A 24,396-nucleotide genomic window follows, 5' to 3' on the forward strand; every position below is an offset into this window, starting at 1 on the left:
TAATAATAATAATATTGACACACTTTTTACACAAATTATCTTGACCCAAATTAAGAATATATAGCCTGTGTTATGGGTTGCAAGACAACGATATATTTAATACAATATACTTACCTAAACATACATAAATACATATAAACATACATAACAACGATTCAAAAGCGCTAAGTTAGTAGTACGTTTCAAAAGTAATTAGTTAGCCTAATTGAATAAAGTTTATTTGACTTTGACTTTGATAATTTGTGTAAAACGGTGCCAAAATTAGTTATTTCAATTAAAATTTAAAAAGACGGCTCTTTGTTTCGCTAAATAAATTAAATACAAATATTTAAAATCATCTTATATTTCATTTATCGCACACGTTATGTAGAAGAAAATTACAAATGAATGAGACAAATTGGATATCATTTAGTTTCTTTAATCAATATGTCATCAATAAACACTCAAAATTATTCGAATGTTATTCCTTACAAATATCGAAAGTTGTGTTGACAAATGACTGCAATTTGTTTTGAAATTCTTGCCACGAACAGACGCCGTCCTCGCAGATCGATATGACGGGTTCTTCGTTCATATAAAACACCACGTTATAATCTGTGGTGCGCTCATTTCTGCATCTGTAATATTCACAAGATGTTAACATGAAATATGTCGGTGAAAATGGATACATATGAGTAAGAATCACTCTATTTTTTCAAAAACAAATTATATATCTAGGAAACAAATTTGAAAGTCGCATAAGACGGTACGAAGTAGGTGTCAATGTCTACTAGCGCACGGCTACTAGATACTAACACCCCACATATTAGATGTATATAGATATTTCGCCACTGTCATTACAGATACCGTGGAACAGTGGTTATCACGTACGCTTTTTGTGCAGAAGGTCCTAGGTTCGAGCCTGGGGTACGTCTTGATTGGTGGAGCATTTTATTAATCGCACTTTACTGGAGTACACTGAAGAAGGGTCGAAAATACTTGGTACAAATGGTAATAAATTTCCACTTATTTTGGCTGGCGATTTCAACATCAACTTCGCTGATAAAAAATCGAAAATATTGAATTTGAAAATGAATAATGATCCACAAGAATCCACAACAAAATATGGGACCATCATTGACTCGGTATTTTCCAGATATTTAGAAGATATCAAGTCTGAAACTTATGTCTCTTATTTCAGTTACCATAAACCTATAGTTTCAATGATAAATATTCCTGAATAACCTACATGTATTGTAAGATAATAAAAATATTTTGAACAATATTAACTTCCCATTTATTTAATAAAAGAACAAAAATTGTTTGTATATCGGTCACCACGCTCAAAAAGTCTAACTTGAATTAAAATCAAAGAAAAAAAAAAGCAAAGGAAAAAAATACTGCATAAATAAAATAAATAAATAATTATAAATGCAATTATAATGCAAAAAGTAAGTTGATAAAAAATTTAATTTTTTATCAACTTTTTTTTAATAATTACGGTTATATAGTCCTACCCGTGTGATTTATTAATTGTCACCATTCTATATTACCTGTGTAACACGGCGACGAAATTTGCTGAGAAGGCGGACATAATACTGCTCCTCCATTTCCTATCATGATCTTGCTTCACGCCACTTAAAGGTTTGCTGTCTTTGAACAACCCAATAGCACTATATATTTGTTCTATCGTCGTATCATCCGTTACATAAGCAACAAATCTCTTTCCATTTCCATTCTTCGCTCCCTCGAACGTTTCGTATAAGTTGGCTAGAGGGATGCGTCCAAGAATTTCATTTATCGGCGAACCGTAGCCATTTTTAAAATAATGTTGTAGATCCTCTTCGTATTCGAGAACCTGCAAGTCATCTTTTGTGAAGATTGCACACCAGGGACTCACTCTGGTGTCTATCCCCGACCAAGTGTATCGGCACAGATTGTACAGGGCTGTAACGTTGTCGTTTGTGAGTTCATAATCGATCCCAGTACGTCGATGTATTCGGTCCTTTACCTACAGAAATGTCTACGTTTACAACATGCAATGTAATGTAATTTAATTTATTAAACATATTATAACATTATTATAATATAAGTTTAATTAATTAAATTACTTTTAGGTCACTATAGTTCTCATGATCTGATATTAAGCTGTGCTATTTTAATCTCATCGCAGCATAAAATCGTAAGTTAAGTAAACAACCTAAACATTTAAAATTTTATAAATGATCTTTAGTGATACGCGAGGCGTCATGAGGAGCTGTTGACTCACCACAGGCTAGAACATGACTCGTAAGTGCTCTCAATTTTGAGAAACTTAGACAAGAAGTAACACTAAAGGTCATCTCATTAATAACATTTAAATCCCAATACTTATCCTCAAAATAACTTATTCTATTACAATACAATTTAGACACGTTGTACCTACTGTATTTGTTTCATTGTAACCGTTTGAAAAAATAAACTTCTTCTCGTCTCGCCCATCATAAGTGAGAGTATAAAGTTAATATTTAAAAGCTATGTTTATATTTAATTTATTCTTTTTATAATGTCTTTACGTGTTTACTAATAATATCACATATCGTAAATTGTTTTTTTCTCTCTCGCGAACATAACCAGCGAGATATATTAGTGGTTGAGTCACCACTAATATACCTATATTAGTGGTGACTCAACCTTTCCAAAGTTTTCAAGACTCCAAAAGAGTCTAATCAAGTTTAACGACAACAGTTAATTACAGGCACTGAGAAATAACTGCTGAACTTGTCTTCCAAGCACAGAAGCGCTTAATTTAGTAGCGTACAATTTATCTATTAATAAAGGCTAAGCCGCTAAAAGCGCTTCTTAGCATTAAGTACTTACTTTTACAAGTATAATTATATTTTGTCTTACTCACCACTAAATAATCCGAAGTGTTGATATACTTCTCAACTTCAGAGAGCACGTTGAAATTATTACTGACCTCATTTAAATACTTCTTACAATTTAAATGTGGCTGGAAAAAATTAAATCTTAGAGTTATAAATGATAGAAAGATCTAGAATAAACTGCTGGTTATATACCTTCGCTATGAATCAGTTTGAACTCGCGCTGAGAGTGGATTTTGAAATTATTGATGAGAGAATCGTTGATGAAATGAATTTATCATTTTATAGTTCAAATATAAAAGCACTTTACTAGAAGATTCTGGCAAATATTTTGGAGATGAATAATAGTTTTATAAGTTACGATTTCAAGCCAAACCTACATAACTGATAATAATGATATTCGTCAAATGTTTGCAAAAGAACAAAGGATATTACATTTTATCCCAAAATTTATAAAAGTGCTGGATAGAGGGCACTAAAAAAATCATAATTATTGCGGCTGGCAATGTTATATGAATACAATGTCTTATATTAATTAAAAAATAGTAGAACATTAACATCAATTCACCATACAGCCAATAAAAGTGTGGATAATAAGAGTATATAGATGCCACTTCATCTAATACACATATTTTCTAATAATCTCCCCTTAATATCTGCCCTTTTCCATTTTCCATTGCCTAAGCCTCACTTGATGGGAGGTCGTGAGGCAACTGCCTAGGACACCCGCCTCCAGAGATCCAAAAGATGATCAAAGCTTGAATGTTAAAAAATACTCTTAAGTTACCAGGATACCACACCGGCGCCTATTTCTGCCGTGAAGCAGTAATGTGAAAGCATTATTGTATTTCGGTCAGAAGGGCACCGTAGCTCACTAGCTATTAGTTAATAATAATAAGCTAAACATTACTGGGCAAATTAGACTTAACATCTTATGTCTCATGGTGACGACCGCAGTTGTAGTGCCGTTTAGAATTTTTTAGTCTGTCAAGAATCAACGCCTTGCTGCTCAGGGCAGGGCGTATCAGTTACCATCAGCTGAATTTCCTGCTCGTCTCGTTCCTTATTGTCATAAAAAAAGAATTACTTATGTTAATTACAATACTCTAAGAACTTACATTTATGTCATCAAAACTAGATTTGGGATCGTCAATAGACAATTTCGCTTTCCCCTGCAGACCTCTAACTAATTCTTTAATACTATTTTCAAATAAAGGACCCTTAGCCGATCTAAATGTAGAAGTGCTCTTTTGTACTTCATCCAATAAATCCGGAAATGCTTCCCTAAACCGCTTTCCGAGAAACATCATTTCTTTACGACCCTCATCAGTTAAATCTTCTTTATTCTCAAATACTCTATCATTATATTCCCAATTGCGCAAATTGTCGACGTCTTGGGCACACATACCACTGTGTCCATTCTCATAACTAGATGTAATGTAGTTTTTAATAGAAATTCCACCTTTCATGAGATTGCCTTCTGGCATTACTGGATATCGCTTTCCGTGTCTGTAAATACCCCAAATACTTGCAGGTTCACATCCTGCAAACAATGACGTCATTTGCTAGAATATCAATGTATCAATATGTTTAATAATAATAGTAATATTGACACACTCTCACACAAATTATCTTGCCCCAAACAAGGCAATATAAACGTCCATGACTCGGAAACAAACATTCATATTCATCATAATATAAATGATTGCATCTACCAGGATTCGAACACGGGACGTCTAGCTTTAAATATTATATTTATACCAGCTGTTAATCGGTATACTTCGTTTCACCTAAACGTGCATAATATATACAAAAAATCATTTAAAGTTTAATATTTTGTTTTTGCAATAAAAATATGACTGTCAAACTGTGCGTCAAAAAGGGTCGTTCCCAATATTCAGTCTATCTCTTACTTGAGATAAAAATCGTAATTATCGTTGACTTTTCTGTCCCAATAAACTTATCGACGGTAACTCACCTTATCCGTACACGCTGTCTGTCAATGGGACGACGTATAGCTTACCAGCGATAGAAGTTTTTATAGAAATTGCAATTCACGCGTCCCAATATAAGGCGATAAGAATGACTTATCCGGTATATTGGGACAGCTTCAGATTATTGACAGCCAATTACTGACAGTAGAAGGTAGTAATTTTTCTCTATCTGTAGATCGTATATTGGGAACGGCCGTATTATATCTCATAGAATTCATAAAAAAAAATTTAATTAAAAAATATTATTGGTAATTTGAAATAAAAGGTAGGATACCTTTATCAAGTTGGATCAAAACTTCACACAGTGCTAAATTTCATTCAAATCGGACGAATAGTTTATGATTACAACGTGACACTAGATGTTATACCAGCTGACCCGATAGACGTTGTTCCGTACATAATAAATTAAATACTGTTTTTTATAAATTTGTCAATAATATTTCATAGCATCAAGAATTAATTCGTAACATATGCTCCCTGTTGTTATAATGAAATTGTTTCACAGCAGAACTGTCAAACCGTGCATCAGTAAATTCTCTCATAGAAAATATGTCCATACAAAGTATATATTGGAAATAAAAATAATTATGGGTCCCAAATCGAAATAAAAACTATCCTATCTCTCAAGTAGGACTAAACTGCACTCCACGAAGTAATCACCATTAAAACCCGTTCAATAGTGTAGGAGTCCACAAGAAACAAATTTCAGGACACTGGATTTATATATACTAAGAAGATTGACAAATTGCGAGAATTTATTAAATACACAATAATCAGGTAAGTCGTGAGTGGTCGTAGATAAAAATTATGTAATTTAATATTATTATTATCTTCAATAGTTTCTGATTTTTCAAAAAGAGTACAAAGCTTACAAAACAATCAAAATAATAACATTACATTCCACTTACCTTCTAACTTCACAATCGAATCTCTTATGTCGCCCCTCACAGAATTGTATGGAGTTTCGCTAGCTAAATATTTATATGGGCACCCTGTGTTCCAATAACAGTAAAAGGATCTACCAAAGTGTATTAAACGGAAAAATAATATTATCATCAAGAGCTTCATATTAATTATCACAGTTCTGTGTGACTTATCTCTATCTTCGTTTAGCAACAACTAAATCCAAAACCTAATTCTTGTTTATCAAATGCATTAAAAAAACGAAAACTTGTTATGTTAAAGATAAAAGAAAACGATAAAAATGTTTCTCGTAAACAACTTTAATGTAAGGACTTAATTGACTAGCATAAATATAAATAATTCTTAAATTAGCACAACTCCTCGATCGTCGTATTAAGGAAAGGCTTAAATTTGTTTTCAAAGTCACTCCAAGAACATACTCCATGATGACACATCGTTTTTATTGGTTCTTCATTACGATAAAATACAACCTTAAAATCGTTATCGCATCTGAAATAAGAGTAGTTAGTGTTAAATATTTAAAAAATAATAATTATAGTAGTAGATGTTTAATACAATCGAAATTGAAAATAAAGAAGGAAAAAATGTTTAGTGACGTCATTATACATTCTGATAATAGTTCTTATCTAATTATGATCTAATGACGCCAACTCAGCAAAGTTGTGGATTCTAAAGAATCCACAACGCTGGTCTTCCGTGGAAACCCAGTATGTTACTGTTATATATGTACGTGAATATTTTAAGAAAATATTTAAAATTGTATGATAAGTAATTGAGCTTCAGTGAAATAATAGTTGGTGTTCGATGAAATATATAAAATTGTGATAAAAATCGATCGAATGTTTCTTTAGAATATAATATCAGTAGCATCGCCAAATAGCAGACATACTTTATATAATAATTTCATTGTATAAAAAGACGAGCAGTTATTGTCATTTCTAAAAATGTTTGATAATATAATATGCATCCTGTGGAACATAAAATAAGTAACACTTATCATAATAATATAAATTACAGCAACAAAAACTAATAATAACATTTACTATAAAATTTCTAGCTGACCCGGTAGAACAATGTTTTCACCAATACATAGTGTAGTTCTTGAGGAATGTTTTAGTATATAACTTGTTTAGATTTATTATACATTTTTGAATACATTAACGATATTTGTTAGAGTTTTTGTGTCGGAAAAAAAAAGGCCATCTGCTTTCAACGAAACGATGTCTAAACACTTTGAGGTATAACAAAATAATATATAGTGGAATTGTGTATCATATGTAGGTCTACAGAAAAGTCCGCGATGGTATATTTCTATCTCTTAAGGATCACATTCTTTATCTATTTTAAAACTATAAAAATTGGCAATTATAAAGTGGTCATGTAAAATGTGTTTACACAAATACAACATCTTATCATTAAATTACTACATAATATTATAAAATCGTTGAGAAATACGTTTTTGTTTCATTTTTAACTGATTAATGTTGATAACACATTTCCGATGGCTTTATGCTACATTATTCCCTAATACTTACAAAGTTTTTATTCTTTTGACAGAACAGCGTCTGTCGGGTCAGCTAGTCATTCTATAAAAAATTGTGATAACTGCAGCTAAAGAAGTCTTCACATCAAAAAGACAATAATAGTCTTCATAGACACTTGCTAAGTTTTTAAAGCTCCTTTGCACAGGATGCCGGCTAGATTATGAGTACCACAACGGCGCCTATTTCTACCGTGGAGCAGTAATGTGTAAGCATTACTGTGTTTCGGTCTGAAGGGTGCCATAGCTAGTGAAATTACTGGGCAAATGAGACTTGACATCTTATGTCTCAGAGGGACAAGCGCAGTTGTAGTGCCTCTCAGAATTTTTGGGTTTTTTAATAATCCTGAGCGGCACTGCATTGTAATGGGCAGGGCGTATGAATTACTATCAGCTGAACGTCCAGCTCGTCTCATTTTCGTAAAATAAATAATATAAATAAATAAATAACTTTAATGCTCTCCAACTTAAACATGAAAATAATGTACATACTTGTATAAGACTGCCAACAGATTCGCTGCAAACGCTGACAAATACGTTGTTCTCCATTTTCTTTTGTGAATTCCAGCGGCTCCGGTGATCGGTTTAGTATCCTTATATAAGCCCAAAGCAGACCATGTCATATCCAGCACGGTAGCGTGAGTGAAATATGCTGTTAGTGTGTTGCCACCTTCTTCCGTAGCCAGTTTAAATTGTTTATACAAGTCTGCCATGACATATTCACCCATAATTATGTTGTATATGTTCCCATAGCCATTTCTATAATAATGCCTCAAATCTCCTAAATACTCCATTACTTCGAAGTCCTTCGGTGACAATAATGCGCACCATGGACTCGGTTTCATTTCAATACCCGACCAAGTATACCGACACAAATCATATAGAGCAGAGACATTGTCATATGTGAGACTCATACCGACGCGCATTTCGATTCGCTTTTTAGCCTTAAACAAGATAAAAGAATAATGTCAAACTTTATTTTAAAAACTAGTTTATCAAGCAAGTTTATATGTGCATAATAATTTATTGATATCATTATTATAATGGAATCCTTAGTTACTATGCTTTAAGTAGTTATAAGTAATAATAATAATGAATTTAATAACTACAAAATTACTAATTCATTAGTGAAATGACATTATAACCAATTGGCAATACTTCTTGTGATTCTTGCTTTCGTACTTAATCTTTAATTATTACTTAATATAATATACTACCATCATTGTAATAAAATGCTTATTTATATATATTTATAATGCGTCATTTTGATAAGCAACTCATCAATACATGACAAGGTATGAAGACCAGTCAGGCTACATGGTATCTCGTAGCCTGATTGAAATTTATTTATCATAGCACTTTGACCAATGTCTGTCACCTGATTCTCACGACTTTAGTCATGCCATAAAAAGGACTTATAAGACTGACAGAAGTCACAGTATGAAAGCAAGTAGACCGAGGAACAACGCGATTTATACCGCTACGAGCAAGAAATGTTATTTAACCCTAAAGCAGCCGGTATAAGCCGGCCAAAATGAATCGATACTTTAGCGACTTACTTTTTGGTACTCTTTTGAGAGACGATAAGTATCATGTTCATCGTAGACAGTAGGGCCCCACCTCACAAGCCTCGAGTAGTTGGCACATTTTCTAAACGGCTACAATAAAAATTTGATTATTATATTATGGATCACAAATTATATTACCAGAGAAATCCAAAAACCATTTTCTTAAAATAGAGTGCAGGCAACCATATAGTAAAAGATCATCTCAGTCCAGCTTTTTGCAACAGTAGAAGTGTCACAGAAGCGTTGAAATCCTTTCAGCTTATTGGATTCAATCAAAAATTCTGAGCAGCATTGGAATGGGCAGAGTATTTCATGTCACCACCATGCTTGTCTGATCACATTCTCTCACAAAAAAGATCTCTCAATTTTATTAATACTACTCACTCAACTCCACAATTTAGAATAGGACGACGTTGAATAAAATACTATAAAATACGATAAAGACGCAACTAGTTGTAACTGAATTTTGAGATTTTCCATAATCAGGAATGTTTGTACATATTTATAACGAATTAATGAAATATAATATTTAATACGTATGCTTTTTGTATACTAATATTTATAAAAATGTCAATAAAATAATATAAATGCTCATACCGCTGCCACTTTATCCAATGCTGGTGCAGGTTTGATTCTTAATTGGTTATCATTTGATAATCCTTCAATGAAACCCTCAACACCATCTTCCACCCAATGACCAATCGCAGATTGCAGGAAATATTTAGCATCGTCTTCTGTATTATTAAACAATTCAGGATATGCTTCTCTTAATCTCTTTGCTATACCATAAAATTCCAGATAACCTTCTTTAGTTAAGCTACTCGGTTTACCAAACAATTCGCTGTCAGCTTGCCAGTTTTTCAAGTTATCAACATCCTGAGCACAAAGAGTACTATTTTCTTTTGAAATAAAGTCTTTTATAGTTACTGTTTCTTTCATATACTTCCCGAAGCGACGGCCCGGACTTCTTTTCCCATGTCTTATTATTGTCCATATGTTAGTTGGTTTACAGCCTACAAACGCAAAACTGTATAAGTTAGATATTCATTGATAAGACATTGTGTTTTGTTTAAAATTTTAAAATTTATTGTTATGTTTTTATTACATAAATAAAAAGGCATTTCGAATGACAGAATAATTCAAACCATATTTTATGATGTATTTACGTATTATGACGCTAGGCTTACCTTTTATTTTAACAACAGAATCTCTAAAATCTCCTCGGATTAAATTATATGGCGTTTTACTAGAAAAGTGTTTAAATGGACAAGAATTCCAGAAACACTGCAAACACACACAACCGCTGATAAAAAACAATAAGATCGACCGTCTCATTTTTATTGCAGTTAAATGGACTAAATTTCAAACCCGTTGTTGATTTCTAAATGCCAAGGTTTTAACTGAAGTGATGCACTCTGGAGTTCTATATTTTGATAAGCTATTTATAATAATTGTATCGAATGCTTTAATTACTATAATTACGCACGAGGTATTGATGTGTTAGTTACACTTTCCACGTTTAATTATTATATATCCTCATTAGATGTGTCCCTGGTTCCTTAATTTACCTTAGGATCAGCATCAACGTATTTAAGTGGCTCAAACATTTTAAAAGCAGCAAGTAATAAGTAGAGCGGAAACTATGAAACTTTCAAAGAATATTGCGCTTCGGAAGACCAGTGATATCTGGGATAGTATAATTATCATGATGAAGACTACTTCATAAATACTAATTTAAAGTAATCTTTAATAGCTTACGATTTTGTTCTTTGAAATCGCCTGGTGCTATCTATTTTCATAATTTAATTACAAGCGCATTATGAGTGCAATACAACAATATGTTTAATAAAATATACTTACTTAAACATACATAATATAAACATTTATGACTCGGAAGCCAACATCTATATTCATCATGTGAATGTTTGCAGCTACCAGGATACGAACCCGGGACCTCTAGCTCAGTAGGCAGGGTCACTGTTATGTGGTCGTACGGACTATACGGGTCGTCAGTGCGTTGCATTATGACACAAATCTAAAATTGTACTCTTATTATTTACGCCGTGTTTTCGTCAATACAATGTTAGAGTGCTTACACAATTTCAATATTATTCTGTTTTCCAACGAAGTCCATTTTCACGTAAATGGCACGTCAATAAACAAAATTGCCGTTACTGGACAGCAGTTAAATCTACGTTCAAAACAACAAAAGCCTCTGCATTCGGCGAAAGTAACAGTTTAAGCGGCCATTTCAGTACAGCGAGAGCAATCTGTGACTGTAAACCCCAATCAATATACATGTATGTATCATAATATTATCATAACATATTACGAGATTTTTTCCCACAACTTGAAGATTTTGAAGCCTTCAATCGTGCAACTGGACTTGGTTTCAACGAGACGGCGTGACGTGCCATACATCTAATGAATCATTGGCAATCATTAACAAGATGTTTGCAGGGAAACTTTTATTGCGCCGAGGTGATATTCGATCACTAACCAGAACTGCGTAAATATTATTTATGTATGAAGTACATATACTTACGAATCTAATTTTTAGTATTCCAGCAATAATCCAACCACGATTATAGTTGAAGACCAATAACCAAGAAGAAATGGCCGCTATTCCACGCGCTAAGTGACAGCGAGTTTTTTACCTATTTGAGGAGTGTTTGCAGTGCAATGGTCATTTAAAAAATGAATTTTCCAAACATGCTCTTGTATTTTTTTATTTATGCTTTTTATTCGGGCCATCTGAGGTCGGGAAGTGGAAAAAGGGGGACGGGGTGTTTAAGGGTAAATGCGGTTTATCTCAATTTCCGGGAAAACAACAAGCCCTTTGGGAAAAAATTCAAATGGCAAAGTAGTAGGTAATAAAAAGATCTACAACTTTCGTTTTCACACTTTTTTCACATAATCTCAAAATATTTGTGAAAAAATTTTTGTTTTGGTTGGCAACACTTGTGATTCCTCTGTTTTATGCGAGTATGCATCTCCAGGATCACATACCATTTATATAATATCTTAGAAATAATATTCATTTCATTTGATAAAGGTTTGTATTGTTTTCTGTCGTTGTGAAGGTTTTCACGTGAGGCCTTGAGCAGTATTCGATGCTTATGTCGTGATGGACAGTGGACAGTGTCTGTGCAGTGGGAACATGTGTTAGAGACGTATTATTTTCATGTGTAATGGATTCTGGATAACTGTGTGTCACTGGCTAGTGGTGCCACTAACTGGCACCTGCATTTTTAGCTTTACCAAGCGTTACGTGCAACAGTTACGGAAAAGTGTGGTGCGTCGCCGTGAGCTGATATTTCCATGACCAATCGGAGGTCCTTCATCAGAGTGAGTACCTATAGTGGGCTCGCGATGGCGTCCCGTCTCTTACTGCTGATTTGTGCTAGCTAACTACAATAAAGGAAGGTTGATAATTGATCATACGGTCAGGATAAGTTCGTGCTCAGATGAGAAGCATTCCGTAGTTGACGTATGCTCTTCCAAGATGCTCTCGAGAAATACTGTTTCAAAATAATATCGGGCAGAAGTTATTTAGCTTGGAATATGTTAACGGTGGAATCAAATGAAGACGAAAAGCGTGAGCAAGGAAGGTTCCAAGGGTTAAACTTCACCTAAAACTATTCGATTCACGTTTACTTGTTATCGACTGCAGTAAGTGATCGCACGATTCGATTGCTCACTCATGGTAGAACTAGAGGATTTAATAGAAATGAGACGAGAAGCAAAACATAGGATGGACGAGCTAGTAAAAAGAGATAAAGTACGATACGATGCCGATAAGGCCTTAATTCATCCGTTGCGGTAGGCAACTTAGTTTTAGTACAAAATTATCCTCGCATCAATAATAAATATGGTTTTCTATATTGATAATTTTGTAGCATTGGAGATTGAAAGCTTCTACGCTTTGTCATATTGAAAGCTTCTACGCTTTATCATATTAGGATTGAAAGCTTCTACGCTTTGTCATATTAGGATTGAAAGCTTCTATGCTTTGTTATATTAGGATTGAAAGCCTGTCGCTTTGTCCAAGTTTACTTCTAAGAACGCTACACCTATGGTGGGGTGTAGGACAGAAAGCCTTTCGCTTTGTCCACGTTTACTTCTAAGAGCGCCACGCTTGTGGTGGTGTGGATTAGAATTTTCAGTATAATCCCGGAGATGGGTTATGCTGAAAGCTTTGACGCTTTGCTAGATTCCGTTAAACAGATGATGCCGAAAGCTTCTACGCTTTGTCATATTAAAGTGGATTGAAGGCCTTATCGCTTTGTCCTGATGTCCTGCTGAAAGCCATCACGCTTTGCAGTAAGGTTGGGCTCATCTGTCTTGACCCAAGGTTGATGCTGAAAGTTGCAACGCTTTGCAGCGTGTTTTAAGTGCTGCCTCTGAGCAATGCTGAAAGCCCCAACGCTTTGCTATATGGCAGGGCTGTGACGTGCTGAAAGCTTTAACGCTTTGCTTTGTGGGAGGTTGAAAGCTGTTTGTAAACGCTTTAAATGTGTGCTATGCGCTGTGGCGTCTAGGCTGGACTTGACGTCGATAAATCAACGCGAGAGCGCGATGGATTGCAGAATGGCCGTGTCGGAGAATTAGAATGTAAAAGTAATAATATGGCCTGAATGATTATATTCTACTCTGTTTATTGGGCTGAACTGATGGCGAACGTCATCTTTCAAAGTGTGTTTGAAGTTGTCACTGTGTACGTCACTGTCGGTGACGTGATTGAAGTTAGTTATTATTGTCCATCAGTAGAGCGCTCATTTAGAAGTCGCAGTCGTCTTCAAGCTAGCGCCCGCGCCGGTTGTGCGCACTGATCGACTTAAAACAAAATGGGGGATACCAACAACGTGACGCCCGATTTTAAATCCAAATAAATCTCCGAGATATATATGCATCACTCGGTGATGGGGATACAAATTTGTTCCCTTTGGGGTGGAGACGATGGGTCCTTGCGGTTCGTCGGCATAACAAAATCATAACAGATTTATCCCGGCATCTAACAGATTTGTCATTTGACCCAAGGTCTGGTACGTACCCCTGCCAGAGGATAAGTTAGGCCATACAAAGAGGTAACGTTGCCAGGTTCATGGATACCTTACCGACCGCGATCTTCGCGATATATATTGTGATTAATTAATTTTTATACATTAAATAAGTTTTATTTTATTATTTTCTACATCAAGAGTGTTAATAATTATTAAGTAGTTTGGAATTCATTACATTAAATACTAGCTGCCTGTGACGTCATTTACGTGGAAACTATCTACAGCGTGCTTGATGCTCAAGCTGAAAAAAATATTATACCTGCATTAAGAGTGATAATATATAGCCTTAGATCAGTTATCATTTATAACGTCTAAATAGACTGTGACAGCTGTGAAAACGTCGAAATATTTAGTTTAACAGTTAACCTGTATTGTGAGAATAAGCAAGCACAGACACAAAGTGACATACAAATCGCGAGTAGGAGGCGCACTAAAGTAATAAATCTAGTCTGTTTTCATCCGTTATCTAACAGAAAGAGGTTCTATCTAGGCGTATAAATTATATAAGTATTTATCAATATATGTTGTCCCGACCTTTTGTACATATTCATGTGAAATTTAAATGGAATCTATTCAGTAGTATTTGCGTTTTGCCCGGAAATACATACAGGCAAAAAAATCAACAAACTACTTTTTTGCGTCGGTTTTGTTTGTAAAGCACACAGTACGATAACTCTAAAATATTATGTGTACAGTTTTTACTTTCAATTATTTTTGGTATAAATTCATTTTGCATATATAATTATAGTAAAGCGATCAAATAGTAATTGTAACGCATGACAATACCTTGACGTCCGCTTATTATGACGTGTTTGTAACTTCCTTTCGAAATCAGTATAAGAGGATTCTGCTTAACTACTAATGAAAGAGTAGAGACGAACAGACAGCCCGATAATGAATGACCATTTTTGATTTGTCAATCTGTGCATTAACTAGTGGTTTAATATTCAATGTACTAATTCTAAACATGGCTAACTGTTTCCGACTTATAAATCAAAATTGGTTACAGTAACAATAGATTCGCTCTCATTTTCTATATTGCGGTGTCTCCGTTACAGATGAGAGAGATGGCATTGAAGAAGGTGGACGTCATAAATAGAGCTATTTAATTAATTCTAAACGCAGGTCAGGCCAAATATTCTTTGCTTCTTCTTCTGCTAAACTTCATTGCTGTCATCTCTGGTCTGGCGGACCCCAGTATCAGCTCGCATTTGACTGCGTGCAACGCAGAGCTGCTTGAATTGTCGAGGATCCAGTGACAGCCAAACGGCTGGATCATCGTAGAGACGTCGCTTCATTGTGCGTCTTCTACCGTATTTGTCACGGGGAGTGTTCCGAAGAGCTGTTTCACTTGATTCCATCCGGCGAATTCCAACTTGCCACGATACGCCATAAATTAGAATAACATTTTCACCGTGCAGTGCACACACGTTCCACAGTGCGGTTTTCAAGGAAGTTTCTTCTACATACCACAAAGCTGTGCAATGACAAGGTCATTCTTGTGCGGTGTTTCCGGGACAATACGACATGGGTACCTTCAAAAAAAGCGCGTACTCCTTTCTTTAGGGTCGGCAATGCTCCTGTGATTCCTCTGGTGTTGCAAGAAAATGTGGGCGGCGGTGATCCCAAAACATCAGGTGACCCGTAAGCTCGTATCTTCCAAAAAAAAAGTTCACAAGCTCAGTGGCGATGGGGTGCAGAAAATTTGATGGACGAGCCGTTCACATTGTGCCTACTGGATCCTCTACATACTCACGCCAAAGAGGATGTTATTATACTACGTAAGAAGAGGCCGAACTGCGTAAAAATTTAAATTTAATTTAGTATGAAACGTGCAGCCATTTGACATATTAGTAATCTATCAATTATCAAGTTATGACTGCACGTTTCATAAAATCGAGTGATTCGCTTACGGACTATAATTCAATATGGGTACTTTAAAAAAAGAGTGTACACTTACCTAAGAATCTGGCAACACTTATGTGACTCTAGTGTTGCAATAGAGTGTGGGATGCGGTGCTCTCTTACCACCATCATCCGACAGACTTTAACACCAGCAGAGTAGTACACACCCGTTTTCCTCCTGTTCCATAAAATTAATCAACTTCTGAAAATACCTTCTAGAATCGGACACCGCAACCGTTCCGAATATTCAACGCGTTTGTTCATTCGTTACATATTCGGTATGCGAACACGACACTGTTCGTGTCATCTGTACCCTCAATGTTTCTTTTGAGGGATAAAATATTACAAATAAAAAACTGATTGGCACAAATAGGTTTTATTTCATTCATATAATTCTCATATTATGACTCAATGTTACATCTAGATTTAAATATCATTCGGAAACATATTTATACATATTATTTAAAACTTCATTACATACACTGAAAATTGATGTTTCTTCAGCACGAAATTAGTCCTTGCTTTAATAATACATTACAATAGAATATACATAATTGAAGTCATAAAAACTAATTTCTATTATTATTATATATTTCTTAATTCACTACCTCCACACAATAATAATTAAAACAATTCTTATTCCTGACAGCCCACTATATATAAAACCTTGACCACATAAAGGGAACACTCTTTCTCCTACATTTCTTAGCGATCTTTCGCCTTCGTTCGTATCTGGACCCGGCTTAAGAGTAATTCCATAAGACATTGCATATCACTAGATGAATCACATCTAATAAAATTTAAATAATTGCATTGGTCCAAAATCTAATTAACGCATTCTAACACAGTAAGGATGTAAGTAAAATGAATAATTGTTGCTAGGTCATACTTAATAGTTCAGCAAAAAGCAAGAATAAATCAATATATTGAATTATTATTTATTCATTAAATAAAGCACTTTCAAATATATTTTAATCTACATCTGCTCAGTTATTAGGTACTTTCGTTGTGATGTGAATATTGGGCCGAAACTGTCAATTCTTACGTTGAAATATGCTTTTGGAAAACGTATCAAAGTTTGACGAAGATACTGGCAAATTACACTTACGTACAAACTGTGTGTCATTTTTTAATTACTGTTATTTTATGTAGTTTATTTAATGGGGGTTAAATTTATAAATTGATATTTGTAAGTTTAATATTAAATATTTTTTTTAATATTTGTTTTTTTTTCCCCGTAGATGTAAAATACTTTCTAACCACACGTCAAAAATTACACTAGAAGCGTGTCTTGAGGCCCCTGATTTCGTCTCGTGCCGAAACATTGCACTCTAGTTAGGAATCGTTAACTTTATTTTATGGGAAATCGAATTAACGTGCACAATCTAAGAGAATTTATAGGAAATTCAAAACTAAATCTAGGGTGCTCTCTCTAACTCTTGTAAATATTGAATCAGTAAAATCTTAAATCTACTCCTAAAATATAATATGGCAGTACTTTTATCAGTTTGTATGATATATTTATTAAATATTATCTACTATAATATTAATAATTTATTTAACATACTTTTAGGCATTAGAGATTTTGTTTTCTGTAAGGATTAATTTTTAGTAAGGTGTCTCACAGAAATCTTTAAAATATAAAATATCGCTTCCCACTACGATCGCGTTTGATTCATATAGCAAACTTTTAGCACTCACTGGTGAACTAAAATAATAAAATAGAATGTACTCTATAATCCTTTCATGATGATCTTATCGGTTTTCTACGCCTTAAGAGGGCCATTCCTGTTGTTCCTTCTGTCTGTTGTCATGCAAGAGTAAGCGCTATCGCTTACTCTTGCATGCCGTTTGACGAAATGTTATCATTTGACGAAAATTAGTGTGCAGAAATTCCATTAAAATTCTTCCAGAAAATACATGCTTTTGAGTACACTTTACAAATGAGTGAAATACATATTTTTCATATAGAGTATCCATTACATGCGCGACGTTTCCATTGTAATGTTTTGTTTTCTTTAACAATTCATGACTACATTATGAATGCAATTTCAAATAAAGTGCAAAAAAGCAGACAATTGGAGCGTTATACTGAATTAGTTTCTTGAAAATTTCATTTTCTGCTTCGATAGAAACCTAGATACAAGGCACAAGATACCTATTAGTATTTTTTTAGGGAATGATGTGTTAAAACGCCATAACCAAGTACGACCGTTTGTATGGCCAATCTTAAGACGTGAAAACGCAATATTAAACAAACAAATCAGCATTTGCATTTAGTTTGGATTGTAGCGTGACTTCCATAATCCAAATATGGTTTACTTTTATTATCCTCACTACAACACTTAAATTACCTATTTAATTATAAAGTAAAACTAAATTTCGAAGCCTTCTAGGTACAAGTTGAATAAAGCACTTTATTTCTAACATTATATAGTTAGTAAATACACATTATTTCACTCTAACTAAATACATGGACGAAAATTTTCAAAAGAATAACCTATTCACCTTAGATTAAATTATTTGATGCAATGGGATTGTACTAGATTACTAAATTTAAGGCAGCTGTCCCAGTGAAGACGCTTAATTGAACACCGTTTGTTAAACTAAGTTCCGATAGGTCCGCATCAAATAATTCAATAAAGGCACAGAATAATCATTTCCTGGTCTCGTGTCTACTCTCCTTCACTTCTGTCGGAATGAGCAGCAACAATAAGATATACGAAGTGATTTCTACAATGATTTCATTCCCAGATAAAGAAACAAATCACTGTTCACCCTGGATCTTGTTTCGGGTCTAAATTCGCCCTTTTTTCTTGCAATGCAGCCAACAATGCCTCTTTCACTTCCCTATCTGAACTTCGCCATAACCTTAGCAATTCTTCTTCGGACAAGTTGGATAGCTCCGACCTGCCTCCTGTTGGTGATACTCTTGGATATGGAGGGGCTGGTGGTATATCACTCTCTTCAGAAACCATAATCTCAATACTTGCTCGATGGCTAGGTACATCTATACTCAGGTAATTATTATGACTCTTATCTGATACGTCCTGATAAGATCTAGTTGAGGAACCTTCGGCACGTCGGATCATTGGTGAAGGAGTTCGTAGTCTTGTATTAATATCTGGTGGAGAGTTAGTTAAGCAGCTGACATCGCGGCTTAATCTTCTTCCGATATTCAAACTAGTTCGTTCGTATATTGACGCGGAATCGGAACCGAGAACCGAGTCCGTACTAAAACGGCGAACATTAAGTCCAGCGATACTTGAACGTTTCCTTCTATTTCTCGGCGAGCGAAGTTGTCGAGGCGACCTACTTTGTCGTGGCGACCGACTCGAAACATCTGGTGACGGCGACAGGAACTTTGATTCAGTCACATCTTCCGATATTTCCGATGTTTCAATGGTGACATTTTCTTTTATTGAATCCAAAGAATGGTCGCGTCCTTGCTGAACCCTAATACAAAGAAATGTAAATACAATGAATTTTCATGTTTTTAAAAAGCTGTTTTAAAAGTGCTCTGTTTAAATTTGCAATAACATTAACACAACATTTAAAAAAAGGGTAAGTAAGTGATAAATCTTTTCTAATATTATGTGCAATAATTAAAGATTCTATGAAATTAATTATTTCATCATGATTTCGCATTTGTAACGACAAACAAAATATTGCTTGTAACGAACATGTGCTCGAAGAATCAATAACTTTTTAATGAATAATAGTTTTGATACATTATTTTAACATATTAAATTGGATATAAAATACTTTTCATCCATAGAACGTATTTAGATCGTCTTCCTTTACAGACTCTGCTATATTCGTGATTTTATTAATGTGTTAAATTTGATTTTAAATGCTTTTTATCCATTAAACACGCGATGTGGTATTTTGCTAGGGTATTTTGATAAGGTCTTTTGCTATTCGTATTTTAGCAATATAGCATAAATATAAGCGATGACTGCGATACTAGTAAAGAACTGATTATCAACTCGCTGTGCTTTTCTCTTTATACTGGACACGATATTTTACTGTCTATTTATTCTTCATATTAATAAAAAAACCGGACAAGTGTGAGTTGGACTCACCCATCGAGGGTCCCCTACAAATTTGTAGGTAGGTAGTACATATTTAAGGGTACCTATAATTATAAAAATGGGAAAAGGTTTCCTTTCATTGTTCGTCATAAATCGAAAACTGTACATAATAAAAATAATTAAAAATCGGTTTCAGCTAGTGCCAATGAAGCCCATTCATAGGATACCCTTAAATATGACACGGTGAACTCAATTCAATATTTGGACCGAGTTTTACAAGATTTAATTACAAACATAAAGTTTTCAGACTTTTCTATAAATTTTGTTTCACTTGCATGTGTGGAAATATATGTTGCGGCATAAACGGCAGTATCTATTTTTAAGTTAACTTAAAAGTGAGACTAAAGACATGAGTATAATATCTGAATGAGTATAACGTCTGAATTTCAACGCGATACCTTCACTCATCCCCGAGATAAAGGGTCTTTACAGACAGACGGACGGATAGACAACAAAATGATCCTATAAGGGTTCTATTCCTTCCTCTAGACGTACAGAACTCTAAAATTATGTATATTCAAATTAGTTTTATTCACCATAGGATTTTAAATAAAAATATATGCGTCAGACTTAAAAAGAATTGGCTCAAGAAACTTAGCGGGCTACTTTTAAAAAAAAGACAATATTATAATAGAATTTATTAATTAAATAGCCTAGGGCCGGTGGCTCCCTTTCACAGGTTTGGTATCATTAAGAAAATCATTTATGATACATGAACATACCTTTGCCACATTAACATTTCTGTAACAATTCTTTTGAATTTCGTAACACATTTTCTTTTTTACATTTTCTGGGACCATTTTGTAAAATCATATACATCACCCAACAATGGACTTACTTGAACTAGCCATATTGTAGGCACTACAACTCTATAGATAAATTAAATTAAAATCAAGTTAAATAACTACAAAAAATGTGTGCTTATGTGTGTAAATAAGTTTTTTGAGAAACATATACACGAATACCCGAATTAATATTAATTCGTATTAGTAGCCATAAACATATATTAATTATTATCACTACTATAGTTTGTTCATACCTTCTAATCTCCTGGATCATTTCAAAGAATTGTGCTTTACTTTTTCTTCGCCTCCGCTGCTCGTGTTCCTTCTGAAACAAATGTCCCTCCTATTGCAATTTGTATGAAAACATTAGTTTGAGTTACGTAATCTTATTTGAGAAGATTCCTCAGACCAGATTGGACCGCGAAAAGAATGTCGGAACAAATGAATCGCACTTTCGAAGCGATTCGTCTCATTTTAACGAGTGATTGCTGGATAATTTATAAGACGATCATGAATTATTCAAACTCGAGCACAGAAACAGATTTTATTAGTTAATTTAAAAATCTAATTTTCAGAAGATTTATGTGAAAACTTCTTTAGGATCATTGTGTTTTGAGGAGTCGATGAAACGAAAAAGCGACAGTAAAAGGTAACAGGTACCAGGCGATCATAGTTGAAGAAGAGATTATAATATTTATGACGCGAGTATACCTTATCCTTAACATATTACGCACGACGTATTACTACATAGACACCAGGAGAACATAAATATGGTAGCAGTGATAGCAGTCTTTCATAACGGTTGAAAACATGTGTCATCCTAGAAACTTGTAACAGGACTTCATATGCAGTTTAGGGGTTCATAGGTGTATGAACCCCATGCATGGTGATGCAGGTTTCACCTCTGACATGTGTACTTTGTAATTACGCATTTTTTTCCATTTGGTTCAATGTGGTTTTGTTCAACAAAAACTTGCATACTTTGTACAATTAATGTATTTAAATAATAATACAAATTCAGGTATGAAGAACACAGTAGCTAACACGCTATTCCCTAGTTTTCTGTTTAAGATTATAGTGATCATTCACAAGTTTTTATGTAATATAAGTTAAGTAATTAAATGTAATTTAAAGGATTCATATTCATAAAAAAAAATATTCAATAATAAAATACATTATTAAACTTAATAATTCAACAAATAATATCATTTCGGAACAACTGTAAGAAATCTAGTAGCCGCGCGCTATCGTACGCACTGACACCTACTTCGTGCCGTCTTATGCGACCACGGTGATTAAAATTTTGTTTCCTACCTACATAATTTGTTTGTTTGAAAATTTTAAAATCTCAATTATTTCCTTCAAACTTTAGCATTTTTTTTCGATTAAGGTTACACAGCACTAGCCGTGTGTTCATTTAATATATATCCGTTGAATGACATAAAATTTACATAAATAAATCAAAATTAAATCTCTTCCAACTAAGAATTTAATTTTGATTCAAAATATTTATTAAAGCTGTGTTAATTATGGAAAAAAGCCTAAGAAACGTTTACCCTTTTAACACTTTTCTGAAAAAGCGACGTAAAGTGTCCTTGGCGGATTGTGTTAACAAGCTCCCGGGCAGCGTGGTGAGGCGACACTAATTCCACGCAATTTATAAATCTGTACAGTTTCTGTAAAGAAAAATCTATATTAATATATACAATCCTATAAATACGAAATCATAGAGAAAAAAATATTTATAAAAACTTTTCAATGTACCAAGAGACAAGTTAAGAGCATTCATTCAAAAAAAAAAATTGAAGTAGGCGTTACTTTGCGGAAATCCATAATTATACAAATGATTTGAGTTTTCTTTAGTGTTCATACATTCATTCAAAGTCATCAAAGCTAAAATATATGATTACCTCTTTTACAGGAATATCAGACAAAATAAATAACAAGAGCACAAAATCCTTAATTTGAACAATTTATGTTTTTTAAAGCAATGATCCTTACTTGATTAATTACACATTAAATTTGTAATCCCAGAAGTAAGGGTAATCACTTTAAAGAATAACAAATTGTTTAGGTTTGAAAGAGCGACATCTCAAGTCAATCTATATATATATATATATATATATATATATATATATATATATAAGAGAATGTATGTTTATATGTTCAACTCCTAAACTCTTCGACCGATCTCAATGAAATTTTCGTAATAGATTCGTTGAAGCTCAAAGAAGGTTTATATGTATAATTTATATGGCAAAACAACGTTTGCCAGCTCAGCTAGTTTCCTATTAAGCAAATGTTGGGGTTGAGCAGGTTATCAACTGTAAAGTAGATCCTGTAGATGAAGCCACAACCTGAGAGTTGAACAATACATACCAAGACTTATGAACGATGACATTCGAACGGTTGGTTCATGGGAAGAGTGCTCGGACGGAACCCGAGAGTTCGCGTAAAAACTACACACACAAAGAAATTCAAATAATTAAATACATTCATACTGGACTTTTGAAGGGGGCTCGAGTGTTTACATGCAAAATAGGCCCCGGTAGCACTTGTATTCCTTAACTTCACTTTATTCTATAGACCAACGGAGCTAGGTAACACATCATAGGTGCAGAATCAAGTTTGCACATTTTCTAGTGAAATCTGACCAATACTCTACGTTCTATATATACATACCTGACTGAAGAACATAATATTACGGCTCCTCCATATAGTCCCTTTTGGTTGATGACGTAAAATGGGTAGGGTATATTTATAAAAGAGGTGTTCCAGTATCAATATAAGACATCCCACAATCATCCCCACTCCCAGTAGAATGAACACTCCAGCTACAGCTGCCACACCTGAAAGAGAAAGGATTCTTACCATATGCAATAGTTCTCTACATCCGTAAGGAGAGTTTTATAATCGAGTCTTGAAGAAAAGTATCTCATTAATTTTATTTAATTGAGAAGTTGGCAAGTGGGTCCCGTGAATCAAGAATTCCGTGCGAGCGTATAAATATAATTGCAAGCTATTCTGTCGAATGTGTACCTCACTTCTTTCATTCCAAAGTATATTTACTACCAAGAAAAATATTTTATATCCTATAAAACACCTAGCTGGTGACTAGATTACTAACAGGCTGTTCCGAAATGATAATAAGGAAAATTAATTTATCTAGGTGAATTATGTACTTTTATTTTTGAATTATTTTTTTTATTATTACAGTTAAGTAGCTCTACCTGTTTGTTTACTTAATATTGCCACTGTAACGCCACACTGTATATTATAAAGAAAACAATATAAAAATTATAAGAGTTGCAGGTTAATAGTCATCTGAAACATTCCTGAGCCGGGCGGCCGGTTATGAAGTCCGGCGATTACGAATAGAATATAAAGCTATACAAAGCTAAGGTGACCAATTTGTATTCGTTTTTTGAATGAATAATATGCAACAGTCGGCAACGCTTTTATGATACCTCTAGAGTTACGAGAGTATGGGCCGAGGTGATCAAATACCATCACGAGACCCGTCTGTATCGTTTGTCCATCTCTGTAAAAAATAATATTATTGTTCATGCAATAAGCAGTTCATACCGCTTAACATTAAATTACATTGAGGTATTAATCATTTGTTCGAGTAAAAATTGACTGTGTTTTTGACGGACTTATAACGAGGGTATCTTTTTTCA

The 24,396-nt window shown here is 34.0% G+C and overlaps 3 protein-coding genes across 3 annotated transcripts in view; all 3 read right to left on the reverse strand.

The window, feature by feature from the left end:
* Positions 1 to 460: 460 nt before the first annotated feature.
* LOC126968189 (multiple inositol polyphosphate phosphatase 1-like) lies at positions 461 to 5,969 on the reverse strand. The gene is made up of 5 exons (XM_050813047.1): positions 5,746 to 5,969; positions 3,962 to 4,386; positions 2,839 to 2,971; positions 1,533 to 1,926; positions 461 to 617 (listed from the first exon to the last, which is right to left on the reverse strand). The coding sequence occupies exons 1-5, from the start codon at positions 5,903 to 5,905 to the stop codon at positions 461 to 463; spliced, it is 1,269 nt and encodes a 422-aa protein (XP_050669004.1). The 5' UTR covers positions 5,906 to 5,969.
* A 73-nt stretch (positions 5,970 to 6,042) lies between these two features.
* Positions 6,043 to 10,279, reverse strand: LOC126968475 (multiple inositol polyphosphate phosphatase 1-like). The gene is made up of 5 exons (XM_050813540.1): positions 10,057 to 10,279; positions 9,467 to 9,882; positions 8,861 to 8,959; positions 7,794 to 8,245; positions 6,043 to 6,250 (listed from the first exon to the last, which is right to left on the reverse strand). Exons 1-5 carry the CDS (start codon positions 10,202 to 10,204, stop codon positions 6,109 to 6,111), a joined length of 1,257 nt encoding a protein of 418 aa, XP_050669497.1. The 5' UTR covers positions 10,205 to 10,279; the 3' UTR covers positions 6,043 to 6,108.
* Positions 10,280 to 16,197: 5,918 nt separating this feature from the next.
* Positions 16,198 to 24,396, reverse strand: part of LOC126968450 (glutamate receptor ionotropic, NMDA 3A-like) — a 34,779-nt gene continuing 26,580 nt past the window's right edge. The window contains exons 10-13 of the mRNA XM_050813485.1: positions 23,399 to 23,565; positions 22,273 to 22,392; positions 20,971 to 21,041; positions 16,198 to 19,293 (exon numbers count right to left, since the gene is read on the reverse strand). Of these exons, the coding sequence (XP_050669442.1) occupies positions 18,612 to 19,293; positions 20,971 to 21,041; positions 22,273 to 22,392; positions 23,399 to 23,565 (1,040 nt within the window). The 3' untranslated portion in view covers positions 16,198 to 18,611. The remainder of the gene's footprint in view (positions 19,294 to 20,970; positions 21,042 to 22,272; positions 22,393 to 23,398; positions 23,566 to 24,396) is intronic.

The sequence above is a fragment of the Leptidea sinapis genome, chromosome 15 (genome assembly GCF_905404315.1).
Source record: "Leptidea sinapis chromosome 15, ilLepSina1.1, whole genome shotgun sequence".
Taxonomy (NCBI): domain Eukaryota; kingdom Metazoa; phylum Arthropoda; class Insecta; order Lepidoptera; family Pieridae; genus Leptidea; species Leptidea sinapis.

What these genes read in the sequence shown, in the direction of transcription:
- LOC126968189 (XM_050813047.1), bottom strand. Translation starts at nt 5,905, where the DNA reads ATGAAGCTCTTGATGATAATATTATTTTTCCGTTTAATACACTTTGGT. An exon ending in CTAGTTTTGATGACATAAAT is followed by an intron (nt 2,972 to 3,961) that starts GTAAGTTCTTAG and finishes AATTTTTTCCAG; the next exon opens with CCACATTTAAATTGTAAGAA. An exon ending in ATATAATTATACTTGTAAAA is followed by an intron (nt 1,927 to 2,838) that starts GTAAGTACTTAA and finishes ACAACGTTACAG; the next exon opens with CCCTGTACAATCTGTGCCGA.
- LOC126968475 (XM_050813540.1), bottom strand. Translation starts at nt 10,204, where the DNA reads ATGAGACGGTCGATCTTATTGTTTTTTATCAGCGGTTGTGTGTGTTTG. An exon ending in CATTGGATAAAGTGGCAGCG is followed by an intron (nt 8,960 to 9,466) that starts GTATGAGCATTT and finishes TTTTTATTGTAG; the next exon opens with CCGTTTAGAAAATGTGCCAA. An exon ending in CTGTTGGCAGTCTTATACAA is followed by an intron (nt 6,251 to 7,793) that starts GTATGTACATTA and finishes CTCTTATTTCAG; the next exon opens with ATGCGATAACGATTTTAAGG.